Below are 15,959 nucleotides of genomic sequence, written 5' to 3'. Positions count from 1 at the left end.
GGCTCCGCAGCACAGAGACAAAGGAGGAGGCGCCTACAGCAGTGGCCTGCGCTGGCCAGAAGTCAGGAGAGGGTGTTCCACAGCTGGGCTCTCCACAGGGACATGCTTGCCAGCACCAGGCTGGGGGGCTCTTAGGGGAGGGTGCAACCTTCTCCTGCTTTCCCTCTCAGATGTAGAACTGTAGAAAATCCCAGGCTTCTCTGCTTGGGATCCGCATGCAGTGTCCTCTTCCTCTTCCCCCAGCCTGGGGGAGGGAGTACTGCTCCCGAGCCAGAGACTTCCTGGAGGCAGAGGAAGGAGGGAGGCAGGCTACCCGCCCCTTAGGCCTGCCTAACCCTGAGGAGGCCGTTTTCTGTGGATTTTCCGCTGTTGACGTGTGAAGCAGCGGGTTTGAAGTTTTCCATCTGAAGGTTCATTTCTGGCATGGAAAGCTCTTGCATTTCTAGCCGGTGGCCCAAGATGCCTACTTTGCTGGTGGGGTTTGGCCTTCTCTGCCCAGCCCAGGCCGGACCCTCAGCCCAGGCCTGGTGGGGGTGTTTGTGATGGCTTCAGAAGGAAGGTCCAGCCGGGAAGTAAGCCCGGAATCAGAAACCTCTAGCGCAGAGGTTGGCAAAGGCTAGCCCGTGTGCATGAGGAGCTTGGAAGTGCCTTTGTCTCTCTGCTGCTTTCTCCTGCCCCATTCATACTCTGGAACACCTCTCTTGCAGCTTCACCAGCCTTCCGCTCAGTTTCATCTGGAAGATCCATATTGTCACGTACTGCGCACAGAGTACAACTGCCTGCACGACCCGCATCTGCAGGCCTACTACAATCGCAAAGACACCCTGCAGAGCCTGAAGAGCAAGGGCTTCATCACAAGCAGTGGCAAAGTAGGTTTGGACGTTGCGCTGACCAGCACAGGTCTCCTCTGGCAGAGGCCAATGGGATGAGGTTTAACAAGGCTAAGTGCTGATTCCTGCACTTTGGCCACAACAACCCCGTGCAGCGCTACAGGCTTGGGGCAGAGTGGCTGAAAAGCTGTGCAGAGGAAAAGGATCTAGGGGTGCTGATTGATGCTTGCCTCAACCTGAGCTGGCAGTGTGCCCAGGTGGCCAAGAAGGCCAACAGCATCCTGGCTTGTCTCAGGAATAGTGTAGCCAGCAGGAGCAGGGAGGTGATCGTCCCCCTGCGCTCTGCTCTGGAGAGGCCGCACCTCGAGTGCTGTGTTCAGTTTTGGGCCCCTCAGTCCAAGAAGGGCATCGAGGCCCTGGAACTTGTCCGGAGAAGGGCTACAAAGCTGGTGAAGGGCCTGGAAGAAAAGTCCTCTGAGGAGCGGCTGAGGGAACTGGGGTTGTTTAGTCAGGAGAAGAGGAGGCTCAGGGGAGACCTTCTTGCTCTCTACAACTCCCAGCAAGGAAACTGTGGGGAGCCGGGGCTCAGCCTCTTCTTGCAGATGACTAGGGATAGGACTAGAGGGAATGGGCTCAAGTTGTGCCGGGGACGTTTAGGTTGAAAACTAGGAGCCATTTCTTCTGAGAAAGAGTAGTCAGGCCTTGCAACGCGTTGCCCAGGGGAGTGGTGGAGTCACCGTCCCTGGGGGTGTTTAAGGAAAGCTTGGAGCTGGTGCTTAGCGACATGGTGCTTAGTGACATTGGTAGTAGGGTGGTGGTTGGAGCAGATGATCTTGAAGGTCTTTTCCAAGCCTGCTGATTCTATGATTGCCAGCGCGCTTGCTGCAGCCGCTTGTTGCTGGTGGGGGGCACAGGGCTGCTGCGCTGCCTTCCATGGGAGCAGACGTCACCCCAGCGCCCTGCTGGCAGTGCCCACTCCTGCTCTTCTCAGGCTGCCTCGCGCTGCCTGTGCATTGAGGAGGCAGCCGCTGTGGGGCCTGGTGCAGAGCGAGGAGTCCACTCGGCCCTGGCTCGGAGGGAGGCAGCGTCCCCAGCACTGGGGAGGGGAGAGGATGGAGAGGAGCTGCTCCCCTGCCACTGCGCAGCTACCTCGACAGTTCTCGGGAGCTTTCTGCCCTTGTCTCTCCATAGGTGGTCTGCTCTCTGAAGCAGTTCAATGAGTACAGGCAGTACTTGACCACACTCAAGCTGGAAGCGGAGAAAATCAGGAGGCAAGAAGAGGTAGGCAAAGCTCAGCAGACACATGTCAGTGTCACAGTACAGAAGGCTGGGGCTTTCCTTGTTGGATCTGAGGGAGGCGGGGAATGCAGAAGATGTGAGGGCTGTGCTGGAGGACCAGGTGTTGTGGTAGGGAAAGGATGACCCAGCCCCAAGCTCAGCTAGTGCAAGCTACTAGTGGGGGGGTGAGGTGTGTGTGTGTAGGGAGGAGTGGATCAGGAAAGCCACTTGCAAGCACACAGAGCCGTGAGGGAAGCCCTTCTCTTCAGCCCTCCTTGCATGGCAGAAGCAGGGTGCTGGCATGGGCGGCATGAATGCTCAGCACGCAGGGACGCGAGGCATTTCTGAGGCAAGAGTGAGCTAAAACCTGCTGTTCCCTTTCAGGAAAAGCTTCAGCAACAGCTCGCCAAGTTAAAGAAACTTGACGCAAGACTGATGGCGGGGATTGACCGTTCTCGCCAGAGCTCCTCCAGTAATGTGTACTTGGTCTCGAAAGAGAAAGCCAGCATACTGCAGCCTCAAAAACCAGCTGGCCCACCTTCCCACAAAAGTAGAAGAAACTTTCTCCAATCCGCCCAGTACAATAGGCTGAAAGTGACTCCCTCCAGTGTTGAGTTGGGCAGGGAAGATGCCAAGCTCCCTGAGAGCATCCATGCTGTTACTGAGTCTGAGAGAGAGTCACCCGTCCCCACAGACGGTGTATTCAAAGCTGCCTCGGAAGAACAGGCTGCTCGAGAAAGCCGGAGGATTGAAGAGGTGGCTCGGGCTGTGGTGCGGGAAGTGTTTGAGAGGGTGCAGGCACTGGACCAGTCTGCCTGCGTCTTGAAGAGGTCTCCCCATGGGATCCAAGAAAGACCGTGTGCAAGTGCCGAAAGCGAGATGCCTTCAGAGACATCTCCTCTTGACAAAGAGCAGCAAATTGCACTGCTGGCTAAAAAGGTTGTGGCAAGCGTGATGAAGGTCGTTGAGAAGTCCTGGGAATCTGGCACGCCCAGTGCTTCTGAGCCAAGGCCAGAAGCCAGGCAGAAGGAGCAGCCCTTGGCCAGGAGAGCGTCCCAAGTGGGGAAGCCAGAAGAAAAGAAAACAAGGGAAGCACCTGAGGGAGCATCCTCTCAGGCTTCCTTTGACAAGGTCACCAAAGAAGCTGTTGGAAGTGTCTGCGACACTTTGGAATCCTTCGTGGCTTCCCGGTTTGAACAAGACTTCAACTACAAGTACTCTGAAATCGCGGCGCTTCCCACTGTCGATCCCTCTAACAGGCAGCCACAGCCATCCCAGGGGCCTCTCTCAAGGGAGGGCATGAGAGAAGGGCGGGGACTACAAAGAGCATCAGAAGAGCAGAGCCCAGAAGCAAGGCCGGGAGAAACATTGCCCATGATCCCACCAGTGCCAGACACTGATGAGGTCTCACGCCTGAGTCGCAGGATTGTGAGGGAGAGCATCCAAAAGGCTGTCTCCGAAGTTCAGCGCCTGCACACAGAACTGCAGGCCTATGCCAGAACCATTGTCCTTAATGTGATTGAAGAAGTGAAGGACAAGATGGAGAGGGAAATGAAAGCAAAGGCCTTAGACTCCACTTCAAGCAGCAAAACGGTGGCAAGCGGGATGACGTGCTCCTTATTGGAGCAGAGCTCTCAGTCCGCGACTGCACGGAAGGTGGAGAAGAACTTGGTAAGGCATGTCAGCAAACAGCCCGTGCCAAGCAACGGGAAGGAGAGCTGTCCCTCAGAGCACCTCCGAAGAGGCTCTGAGCAAGGTGCTCCCATGGCAGGCTCTTCTGCCCCCACAGGGGAATCCCAGACCCAGCTGAGGTCTGAGAGCACCACAGGCACCGTCCCTCCCACAAGCCAACAGTTCCTCAGGCAGCCAGCTCCTCCATCTGTTCCGAAGCACCCTGTCCAGAGCGGAGCACGGAGGCTACGTGTGCGTGTCAGACCAATCCCATTCAAGCCTCAGTAGCCTGAGGCGGAAGCAGAAAATAAAGAGCTTACATCCAAGAGCTTGCTTGTGCCTCCATTTCTTCAAGCCAGGCCGTGCTGTGCTTGGGGCTTTTCCCTACACCGTGTGATGGTGTCACCCAGCTGGGCAGCTGAACTCCAGCACGAGCACTCTCTCACTCGCCCCCCTCAAGCAGAAAGGGGGAGAAAATAGGATAAAACGGGCTCAAGGGTTGCGATAAGGACAGGGAGACCACTCACCAATTAGCTTCACGGGCAAAACACTCAGCATAGGGAGATTAATATAATTTATTACCTATTAAAAGGGGCTAGAGCAGTGAGATACTAAAAGCAAACTAAAATCACCTTCTCCCTTCCACCCACTTCTACATCCACCCTCCCCCCAAGTGGCTCAGAGGAACATGGGAGTGGGGGCTATGGGATGAGGCTTAACAAGGCCAAGTGCCAGGTCTTGCACTTCGGCCACAATAACCCCCTGCAGTGCCATAGGCTTGGGGCAGAGTGGCTAGACGACTGTGAAGAGGAAAGGGACCTGGGAGTGTTGATCGATGCTTGGCTGAACATGAGCCGGCAGTGTGCTCAGGTGGCCAAGAAGGCCCATAGCATCCCGGCCTGTATTAGAAAAAGAGTAGCCAGCAGGAGCAGGGAGGTGATCGTCCCCCTGCACTCAGCTTTGGTGAGGCCGCACCTCGAGTGCTGTGTTCAGTTTTGGGCCCCTCAGTCCAAGAAGGGCATCGAGGCCCTGGAACTTGTCCGGAGAAGGGCTACAAAGCTGGTGAAGGGCCTGGAAGAAAAGTCCTCTGAGGAGCGGCTGAGGGAACTGGGGTTGTTTAGTCAGGAGAAGAGGAGGCTCAGGGGAGACCTTCTTGCTCTCTACAACTCCCAGCAAGGAAACTGTGGGGAGCCGGGGCTCAGCCTCTTCTTGCAGATGACTAGGGATAGGACTAGAGGGAATGGGCTCAAGTTGTGCCGGGGACGTTTAGGTTGAAAACTAGGAGCCACTTCTTCTGAGAAAGAGTAGTCAGGCCTTGCAACGCGTTGCCCAGGGGAGTGGTGGAGTCACCGTCCCTGGGGGTGTTTAAGGAAAGCTTGGAGCTGGTGCTTAGCGACATGGTGTCTAGTGACATTGGTAGTAGGGTGGTGGTTGGAGCAGATGATCTTGAAGGTCTTTTCCAAGCCTGCTGATTCTATGATTGCCAGCGCGCTTGCTGCAGCCGCTTGTTGCTGGTGGGGGGCACAGGGCTGCTGCGCTGCCTTCCATGGGAGCAGACGTCACCCCAGCGCCCTGCTGGCAGTGCCCACTCCTGCTCTTCTCAGGCTGCCTCGCGCTGCCTGTGCATTGAGGAGGCAGCCGCTGTGGGGCCTGGTGCAGAGCGAGGAGTCCACTCGGCCCTGGCTCGGAGGGAGGCAGCGTCCCCAGCGCTGGGGAGGGGAGAGGATGGAGAGGAGCTGCTCCCCTGCAACTGCGCAGCTACCTCGACAGTTCTCGGGAGCTTTCTGCCCTTGTCTCTCCATAGGTGGTCTGCTCTCTGAAGCAGTTCAATAAGTACAGGCAGTACTCATTGGGCGGCAGGAAACCTCAGCACGCAGGGACGCGAGGCATTTCTGAGGCAAGAGTAAGCTAAAACCTGCTGTTCCCTTTCAGGAAAAGCTTCAGCAAGAGCTCGCCAAGTTAAAGAAACTGGACACAAGACTGATGGCGGGGATTGACCGTTCTCGCCAGAGCTCCTCCGGTACTGCGTACTTGGTCACGAGAGAGAAAGTCCGCCTACTGCAGCCTCAAAAACCAGCTGGCCCACCTTCCCACAAAAGCAGAAGAAACTTTCTCCACTCTGGCACTACAGAAGGCTGAAAGTGACTCCCTCCAGCCTTGAGAGAAGAAATGACACCAAGGAAGCCTTTGAGGGAGCATTCTCACAGGCTTCCCTTGACAAGGTCACCAAAGGAGCTCTTGGAAGTGTCTGCGACACTTTGGAATCCTTCGTGGCTTCCCAGTTTGAGAAAGACATCAACTGCGAATATTCTGAAATCGTGGCACTTCCCACTGTCGATCCCTCTAACAGGCAGAGCTCTCAGTCTGCGACTGCATGAAAGCTGAAGAAGAAATCGGGAAGGCATGTCAGCCAGCAGCCTGTCCCAAGCAATGGGAAGGAGAGCTGTGCCTCGGAGCACCTCCGAAGATCAGCCAACCTCCTCCAAGCTGTGTGGCAGGTCTCTGAGCAAGGTGCCCCCATGGCAGGCTCTTTTGCCCCCACAGGGGGATCCCAAAGTCAGCTGAGGTAGGTCCGAGAGCACCACAGGCACCATCCCTCCCACGGGCCCACAGTTTCTCAGGCAGCCGGCTCCTCCATCTGTTCCGAAGCACCCTGTCCAGAGCGGAGCACGGAGCCTACGCGTGCGTGTCAGACCGATCCCATTCAAGCCTCAGTAGCCTGAGGCGGAAGCAGAAAATAAAGAGCTTACATCCAAGTGCTTGCTTGTGCCTCCATTTCTTCAAGCCAGGCCATGCTGTGCTTGGGGATTTTCCCTACACCGTGTGGTGGTGTCACCCAGCTGGGCAGCTGAACTCCACCACAACTCTGGCCACTATAGAAGGCTGAAATTGACTCCCTCCAGCGTTGCCTTGGGCAGGGAAAATGCCAAGCTCCCTGGCAGCATCCATCCTGTGAGGGAGTCAGAGAGAAAGTCACCCATCCCAGCAGACGGTGTATTCAAAGCTGCCTCAGAAGATCAGGCGGCTAGAGAAAGCCAGAGGATAGAAGAGATGGCTCGGGCAGTGGTGCAGCAAGTGTTTGAGAGGGTGCTGTGTTCAGTTTTGGGCCCCTCAGTCCAAGAAGGACATCGAGGCCCTGGCTCGTGTCCAAAGAAGTGGAACAAAACCCTTCTACATCCACCCTCCCCTCAGGTGGCTCAGGGGAACCTGGAGTGGGGGCTGCGGTCAGTCCTTAACGCTTCATCTGCTACGCTCCTACACCATCACTCTCTGAGTGTGGCTGAGCACAATCTATTAGGAAGGGACTTAATAATAAGATTAGGGTTGGAAATCAAGAGCCAGGGGGGAGATTTTAAAATTCAGCTCTATACCCTAACCCAAGAAGATGAGGGAGAAATAGACCCACAGGTATGGTATCAAGAGGGAGATTCAGGAAAATTAGGTATGGACCCCTTGGTAGTAGAAAGAGTGGATCCGCGACAGCCAATAAGGATTAGGCAATATCCTATCCCATTGGAGGGGAGAAGAGGACTCAAACCAGTTATAGACAGGTTGCTCCAAAAGGGGATGCTGGAACCGTGTATGTCCCCACATAATACCCCCATTTTGCTGGTAAAAAAGGCTGATGGATCATATAGGTTGGTTCAGGATCTTAGGGCTATGAATCAATGAACCATAACCAAATTCCCAGTGGTGGCAAACCCATATACTTTATTAAACCACCTAACACCTCAGCTCAAATGGTATAGTGTAATAGATTTGAAGGATGCTTTCTGGGCCTGCCCACTAAGGGAAGGGTCTCAGAATTACTTCGCCTTTGTATGGGAAGACCCCGAAACAGGAAGGCAACAACAGCTCAGATGGACCTTACTTCCTCAGGGATTCACTGAATCCCCAAATTTATTTGGCCAAACCTTAGAAAAATTATTACTACTTTTTGAGGTAAAGGGAGAAGTGAAATTGTTGCAATATGTGGATGACCTATTAATAGCTGGGGAGACTGAAAAAGAGACCTGGAGAACCACTCTTGAATTACTTAATTTCTTAGGGAAAAAAGGGTTGAAGGTCTCAAAATCTAAATTACAGTTCGTGGAAAAGGAAGTAAGGTACTTAGGACATTGGCTTAGCCAAGCAAAGAAAAAATTGTATCCTGACAGGGCATCTGGGATTTTAGCCCTCTCATCACCCAAAACGAAGAAAGAAGTGAGGCAAGTGCTCAGCCTCTTGGGATATTGTAGACCCTGGATTGAAGGGTTTAGTAAAAATGCAAAGTTTTTATATGAAAAATTGACTGGAGAAAAAGAAGTAAGTGGAACGAGGAAGATGAGGAAATGTTGAGGTTGATCAGGAAAACATTAATAGAAGCTCCAGTGCTGAGCCTCCCAGATTTAGAAAGACCCTTTTTGTAGGATAACCCGACCGAAAGCCCCAGGACAAACGGACACAACGACCAGCGTTCTGTGCCGTAAGCCAATTTATTGCTGCGTGACAGTATCTTATATAGTGTCAAAACGTCCCACCCAGGAACCCAGGACCCCTCCCACTGTGCTCGCAGGCACCCCAGACCCCTCCGTTTGTGCACGCAGGCACAACCCAGAATAATCCCACACTTTTACTTATTTGTAAATGTTTCTAACCAAACCGCATATGGTGTACTAACTCAAGAATGGGCAGGAATCAAGAAACCTGTGGGATATTGTTCCAAACTATTAGCCTCTGTGAGTAGGGGGTGGCCGGTGTGCTTACAGGCAATTGTGGCTTACTGATTGAGGAAGCTAGAAAAGTCATTTTTAGGGCACCTCTGAAGATATGTGCTCCACATAATGTGAGGGGAGTACTCCAGTAAAAGGCTGAAAAATGGTTAACTGATAGTAGGATGCTGAAGTATGAGGCCATCCTGATCCACTCCCCTGATTTAGAACTAAAAGTAACTGCTGCACAGAGCCCTGCACAACTTTGAGATGGGGAACCCCTAACAGAACTACAACATAACTGCGTAGAAGTGATTGAATGGCAAACCAAAATCCAACCCGATCTCGAGGAGACAGAATTAGAGACAGGGGAAAAATTATGTATTGATGGATCATCCAAAGTAGTAGATGGACAAAGAAGATCAGGGTATGCCATTGTAAATGGGGATATGGTCCTAATAGAATCAGGGCCACTCAGCACTGCCTGGTCCGCTCAAGCGTGTGAACTTTATTCATTATTACGAGCCCTAGAACTACTGAAAGGGAGAAGTGGCACTATTTATACAGACTCTAAATATGCTTAGAGAATAGTCCACACATTTGGGAAAATTTGGGAAGAAAGGGGACTCGTAGGCACACAGGAAAAAGGGCTGATTCACCAAATGTTAGTTACTCAAATATTGCAGGCATTGAGAGGACCTAGGGAGATTGCTGTGGCACATATCAGAGGACATCAAAAGGGAACTGGCTTCCACATAAGAGAGAATAACCTGGCGGATAGAGAAGCTAGGGAAGCAGCTCTTAGGAAGCATGATGTAGTCCTAACCCTACAAGAAACGGATAACGGAAAAGGGACACAAGAGAAAATGTATACAGAAGCAGAAATAAAAATTATAAAGACCATAGGGGCAGAACTGAAAGCAGGAAAATGGATTCTGCCTGATGGAAGAGAAATACTGCCAAAGGAACAAACTAGGCGTCTGCTTTTACGGCTACACCTACAAACCCACTGGGGAACAAAAGCATTGAGTGATCAATTTCTAAAATTTTATGGGTGTGTAGGAATATATGAGATAGCCAAACAAACCGTCCAAGGATGCTTAACGTGTCAAAAGGCAAATAAGAAGGTGTCGTGGTTCCGCTTGAGTGGGCAGCCGAGCTCCACCACAGCCGCTCTCTCACTCCCCCTCCTCAAAGAGGAATGGGGAGAAAATATGATGAAAATGGCTCAAAGGTTGAGATAAGGACGAGAAGATCACACAGTAATTATTGTAATGGGCAAAACAGACTCGGCATAAGGAGATAGTAAGATTTATTGCTTATTATTAACAAGCTAGAGAAGTGAGAAACAAAGGAAAGAAACCAAAAGCACCTTCCCCCCCATCCACCCTCTTCCACCTCCTCCCCCCAAGCAGCGCAGGGGAACGGGGGAATGTGGGTTATGGTCCGTCTACAGTGCTTCTCTGCCGCTCCTTCTCAGTCACTCTCGTCCCCTGTGCTGTGGGGTCCCTCCGACGGGATGCAGTCCTTGCTGAACTGACCTGGTGTGGGCTTCCCACAGGCAGCAGCTCTTCCAGAACTACTCCAGATATGGGTCTGTACCATGGGGTCCATCCCTCAGGAGCAAACTGCTCCAACCTGGCTCCCCCACGGGCAGCAGCTCCTGCCAGGTCACCTGCTCCTGCGTGGTCTCCTCTCCACAGGCTACAGGTCTGGCCCGGAATCTGCTCTGGCAGGGGTCTTCCACAGGCGGCAGTCTCCGTCGGTGCAGGGCCACCTGCTCCACCATGGTCTCCTGCATGGGCTGCAGCATGGAACCCTGCTCCACCGTGGTACTCCATGGGCTGAAGGGGGACATCCTGCTTCACCATGGGCCTCACCACAGGCCACAGGGGACTTCTGCTCCGGCGCCTGGAGCACCTCTCCCCCTCCTTCTTCACTGACCTTGGCGCCTGCAAGGCCGTTCCTCACTCCTCTCACTCTCCCAGCTGCTGTGTGGCGCAGCGTTTTTTTCCCTGTCGTAAATATGCTCTCACAGAGGTGCAAAACAACATCGCTTATTGGCTTGGCTTGGGTCAACAGTGGGACTCTTACCAAACATGGGGTAGCTTCTAGATCCTTCTCACAGAAACCACCCCTATGGCCCCCTGCTACCAAAACCTTGCCACGTAAACCCACTACAGAAGGCAATTAGGCAAGCACCTGCTGGAGGAAGAAGGATTGCGTATCGACCATTTGAGAGAATACAGGTGGACTTTACTCAACTACTAGTTGTTTTGGAAAAGGACTGCTGTGGGAAGAAGGGTATAAGAAGAGACGCTGTCCTCAAGATGAAAAAAAAAAAAAAAAAAAAAAGGCAATACGATGAAGTTATGTCATCACAGTCCTTTTTTAAACAACTTTTCATTGGTCAAACAACTTTGCATAGAACAGCAACAGCAAACACACAGAAACTTCCATGCCTTAACGGCTGGAGAACAAGAAACCCGAGACTGCATGGCGTCTCCTGAATCACCCTTCTTTGTTCCCTCTAAACTCCTTCACATTCCCGATGGCCTCATCTTTAAGAGTCTGATGTTCTCATCAACCATGGGGCTTGCCGACCCCCATGGCCACACTCCCACATCTCCCCCTTCTTTATTAATATCAACCATCTTCTCGACACGAATTATTATTCATATATCACAGCACCAAGCCTATCTTGCAGAGCAGGAAAAAAAGGAACAAACAAGAAAAATGAAGGAGCAAGGGGTGGAAAGGGATCCCAATAAGAGGGAGAGGTAGAAAGTGAGCACAGCAGGAGCCAGCAGCCCGGCTCCTACCCTGTTGCTTGCAGATAACAGCCACAGCAACAGGTAACAGAAAGGAAAGAGGGGAAGAAAGTTGGTGGAAATGGAGAAAGAGGTCAGAATTCAAAGCAGATGTGAGCGGCACAGCTGTAACCGGTGCCCCAGCACCAACTGTGCCCTTTACAGGAGGAAGCCGGGGAGTGGCTTGGGCCTAGCAGGTGGCTGTGGGCCTGTTATATATGGCGTGGTAATTCGTGTCAAGAAAAAAATTGACATTAATAAAGAAGGGGGAGATTTGGAAGTGTGGCCATGGGGGTGGGCAAGCCCCGTGGTTGATGATAACATTAGACTCTTAACAATGAGGCCATCAGGACCATGAAAGAGTTTAGAGGGAACAAAGAAGGGTGATTCAGGAGACTCCATGCAGTCTCCGGTTTCTTGTTCTCCAGCTGGCTTCTTGTTCTCCAGCCGGCTTCTTGTTCTCCAGCCGTTAAGGCATGGAAGTTTCTGTGTGTTTGCTGTTGCTGTTCTATGAAAAGTTGTTCGACCAATGACAAGTTGTTTTTGAAAAGAACTGCTGTGGGGTGAAGGGTGTAAGAGGGGAGCCTGTCCAGAGAATAAAAAAAGAAACGGCAACACGATGTAATGAAGTTATGTCATCAAAAAGAAGCAGAAGGAAGGAATGAAAAGGAACAGGCTAGCGGAACGGAGACCAGGACGACAACAGGCACACTGATCACCTCATGAAGATAGGTTCGGCCAAACTCAGCAAATCGCTCAGAGGAGCTCGTGCAGAAAGTCACTGGAAACAGGCGCACTGGAGCTGGAAAGAAGCTCAAGCTGAGAGAAGCGGACCCATGCACACAACTGCCCCTCACTGGTAAGCAGTTGCGCATTATGGGGAATCATACGTCCTTAGGAACAAAGACTGTCCTGGTAACCTTACAGCTCATTCTCCTTGTTAGCAATCGGACAGTTCATGATCCTGAAACATGGGACCAAACTGAGGTCAAGGTGTGGGACTCTGCAACTGAAAATGACAAGGTTGCAGTGGGATTGCTCGGCACCTGGCGAGCAGTCTCTGAGGCCTTAAAGAGCCCTGTGGGACCACAGTCAGAAACGTGTGGCTTGCCAGACAGTGAGGGAGCTGCGGGCTCCTTTACTGATCCGACTGCTATGCCATCGGCCCCTCTGCTGCTACAGCCATCTCAGGCCTTTGCTGTTTCGCCCCCTGCTGACCTGGACGTGCCTTTTGACCCAGGCCTCTTGGCCTTCACAAGGACATGGCTATACTTTTCTTTGATCCGGGAAGAACGGGACACATAAGGCCTTGAAGGCCGAATTGCTTGACAACTTAAAGTGAGACATATTGTTCAAAAGGAGTGGAAAATGGCGACTTGTTTGTAATCAAGAAAAGGAGTGGAAAATGGACACCATGAAGTCATGTGTTGTCGACGGGAGGAAGACACAGACGCTCAATATGAGTGAACAGTGAACTTCAACTTTAATGGATAGCTCAGTCGCCTTTTATCTATTCCGAAACTCGTAAACATTCTTAAACTAAACTTAGGATTGGCTAGCACTTTCCCGCGCTATGCAGTTGCTACCGTCCTGCCCCAGGGGGTCTATCCAATCGCCTAAGGGCATCGTGTTCTTGATCCTGATTGGCTCTCAGCCACCTGCGTACGTGCCCAGATCCATGTAAACTAAGTGCGGTACTTTATTAGCTTATTGCCTGCCAATTGCCCCACATTCACATGTCCCACCTCACTTAACCATTCCTCAACAATTCCCCCGTTTTTATTTTGCTCAACAAACACCTTCTGTGTGAGTTGCTCAAGTTTTTTAGTTAGGCAGTTAAAGATTACATATGCAGCAATGATAATCAATATAACTATAAGTAGAAACCGAAGTCCCTCTTTAACTAACTGAACAGAATGAGCTCTGTCCAGACTGATTAGCCCAGGTGACCCATATATTCTGCTGAGGGTCAATTTTCCCTAAGATGGCATTACCATGTCCAGCCATTATTATAACTGATAACATAACCAAAGTCCCTTGCTTCATTAATTCAGCCATGGTCGCTGTTATCCTTTCTTGGTGACTTTTCTTCAAGGGCTGGTTTTACATCAGATGTCAAATACATAACATAACACAACTATACAACTTAACCCTAATAACACTACAATTACTGTAAGCACTCAATGGCAACACAATTAATAGTAAGCAACAACTCAATAGTAACACACCCAAACCCAATCACTTGATGGTGATTAAAGGCTGCTCTTGATAGTCATCGAGGTGCCACAGCCCACGTCACCGTCAGAATAACTATCAGGAACCTCTTCCTGGTCGTCCTCGGCGCGTGCAGACTCCAAAGCTGCTTCAGTCCGCTTTGCAGTGATCCACTGGGCACCCACTTCCAGCACCACTTCAAAATCTCTATAACATTTTGTAACATTTTTGCAAGTAACCCTACAACCACATTTATCACAATACTACATGCAATGATGATTGACACCACAGCGAACAAAATCCTCAATCCCTCCTTGATCAATCCCAGTAAGCATCTATGCACTGTTTCAAACAAACCAGTGAACCATTGATGGAAAGGATTGATACCATATTGACTCTTTCTCATGTGCTCTTTCAAGAAAGTAATAGATTTGTGCATTGACTCAGTACGATCAAAAAGTTTTAAACAGTACGTTCCCTTAAGTTTCTCCAAGTGGCTACTTCACACAATGACTAATTTCCTATGATTTCAGCCTGTACTATGGCAATAAATGCGCTCTCACTAACACAGTACACAGCACACTTGCACACTCAGATCACACTTGTACACCCAGAGCACACTTGCACACCCAGAGGCCTCTGGCACATCCAACTCTCAATCATACCACAACCTCAATCATACCACAAGAATATAATTTAGAATGATAAGCAAACAAACAAGTATTGCCTCTCATTGTGTTCCTCGTGAAGTGACTTGCAACACTTTGTTTTAAAACCTTACCCTTACATAAATACTTTCAACACAAAACACCTGGACATTTAAGAATAACACATCTTGAACTGTTCTTCGGGGTTGCAATGGGGGAGCTATCCATTCCAATACCACAGTTTCCACTCCCGTCTCCCCCGTTTTTATTTTTTGCTGTGTGATAGCACCCATCAAGTATTGCGGACCACACAGAATAGTAAGATCGAGTGGCCTGTTGGGTATGCATCGATGTGTGACACCCGTTGTAATCAATGATGCAATTTGTTGTAATATTTCTGACTGTTTTTCTGATAATGTTACCTTTGTGGCAGGGTCGGTTCCTTTTAATAATGGCCGAAGGGAATTCAACAGTTCATTTGGAATTCCGACCACTGGCCTAATCCATTGTAAATCTCCTAGCAGTTTTTGAGCATCATTGAGGGTTTTGATGTTCGATTGGATGGTAAGTTTCTGAGGCTGAATAGTGGAATCTGTAATTTTCCACCCCAAGTACTTCCAGGGGCTTGCCTCCTGAATTTTTTCTGGTGCAATTACCAGTCCCATTTGTTTAAGAGCAGCTGCCAGAGCATTTTTCTGTTGCAGGGAAAATATCTCCTTCTGGGCTAGCAAAATATCGTCCATGTAATGGTAAATTATCGTTTTGGGCCATGCGCGGCGAATTGGTTGAAGTGCCGCATCGACATAGAGCTGACATAAAGCAGGTGAATTACGCATGCCCTGAGGTAATACAGTCCACTCAAATCTCTGACATGGCCCTTCACAGTTTATGGCAGGGAGTGTAAAAGCAAACCTCTGTTTATCATTTTCATGTAATGCAATTGTAAAAAAGCAGTCTTTAAGATCTACAATTAACAATTTCCACCCTTCTGGTATCATAGCAGGATTAGGTAACCCAGGTTGCAGTGCTCCCATAGCACACATTTGACTATTAACTGCTCGTAAGTCGTGTAGCAAACGGTATTTCCCTGATTTTTTGGGAATCACAAAAACCGGAGTATTCCAAGGGCTTGTTGACAGTCTCAGATGCCCTTGTTGATACTGTTCCTGTACTAATTTATGAGCATGTAAAAGACTTTCCCGTTTTAGTGGCCACTGTTCAACCCACACAGGTTCATCAGTTTTCCATTTAAGTGGGATTGGGAAAGTCCGAGCAATGGCCACACCTAAAAATTTTGATGACTTGTTGTGAGAACCGCTCCCATTTGGGCAAGGATATCTCGCCCTATTAACGCTTGTACTCCCTCAGGCAGTGATAAGATGGATACACTGCAATTTACCACCTTATCACCTATTGTCCATTGCAGCACTGGTGATCAACGAGCAAGAATCATACCTCCTACTCCTGATACCGTGGCACTAGACTCAAATGTAGGCCAATGTGACGGCCAATCTTTTGTGCTAATTATCGATACATCAGCACCAGTATCCAACAATGCCTCAATTTGTATTTTCTCATCCTTTAAGCACACAGCGACCTTTTGTCGGGGTCTTTGACGCATACCAAGTGTCAATAGCACCACTTTTCCCGTGGAGCCAAATGCTCCCTGTCCTCGATACTTTCCAGATTCTGGTGCTAACGATTCAGCAAGATGAGGCAATGGGATTAATTGTGCTATTTTTGTGCCCTGCGGCACATGAATTGGAGGGAACATTGCAGAAACCATAACTTGTATTTCCCCAAGGTAGTCCTTATCAA

The 15,959-nt window shown here is 50.4% G+C and overlaps 1 protein-coding gene across 1 annotated transcript; it reads left to right on the top strand.

Moving 5' to 3' along the window:
* Window positions 1–424: 424 nt before the first annotated feature.
* LOC311445666 (uncharacterized protein) lies at window positions 425–6,535 on the top strand. Its single transcript, XM_084538027.1, has 4 exons — window positions 425–869; window positions 2,022–2,111; window positions 2,493–3,919; window positions 6,350–6,535. The coding sequence occupies exons 1-4, from the start codon at window positions 630–632 to the stop codon at window positions 6,495–6,497; spliced, it is 1,905 nt and encodes a 634-aa protein (XP_084394153.1). The 5' UTR covers window positions 425–629; the 3' UTR covers window positions 6,498–6,535.
* Window positions 6,536–15,959: the final 9,424 nt, after the last annotated feature.

Source organism: Aythya ferina (genome assembly GCF_964211825.1).
Source record: "Aythya ferina genome assembly, chromosome: 16".
In the NCBI taxonomy this organism is placed as follows: Eukaryota; Metazoa; Chordata; class Aves; order Anseriformes; family Anatidae; genus Aythya; species Aythya ferina.
This window is presented reverse-complemented; position numbering and strand designations above follow the sequence as displayed.

Coding starts and splice junctions, on each gene's coding strand:
- LOC311445666 (XM_084538027.1), top strand. CDS start 630: ATGAGGAGCTTGGAAGTGCCTTTGTCTCTCTGCTGCTTTCTCCTGCCC. Junction 870..2,021: donor TCATCACAAGCAGTGGCAAA/GTAGGTTTGGAC, acceptor GTCTCTCCATAG/GTGGTCTGCTCTCTGAAGCA. Junction 3,920..6,349: donor GAATCCCAGACCCAGCTGAG/GTCTGAGAGCAC, acceptor CAGCTGAGGTAG/GTCCGAGAGCACCACAGGCA.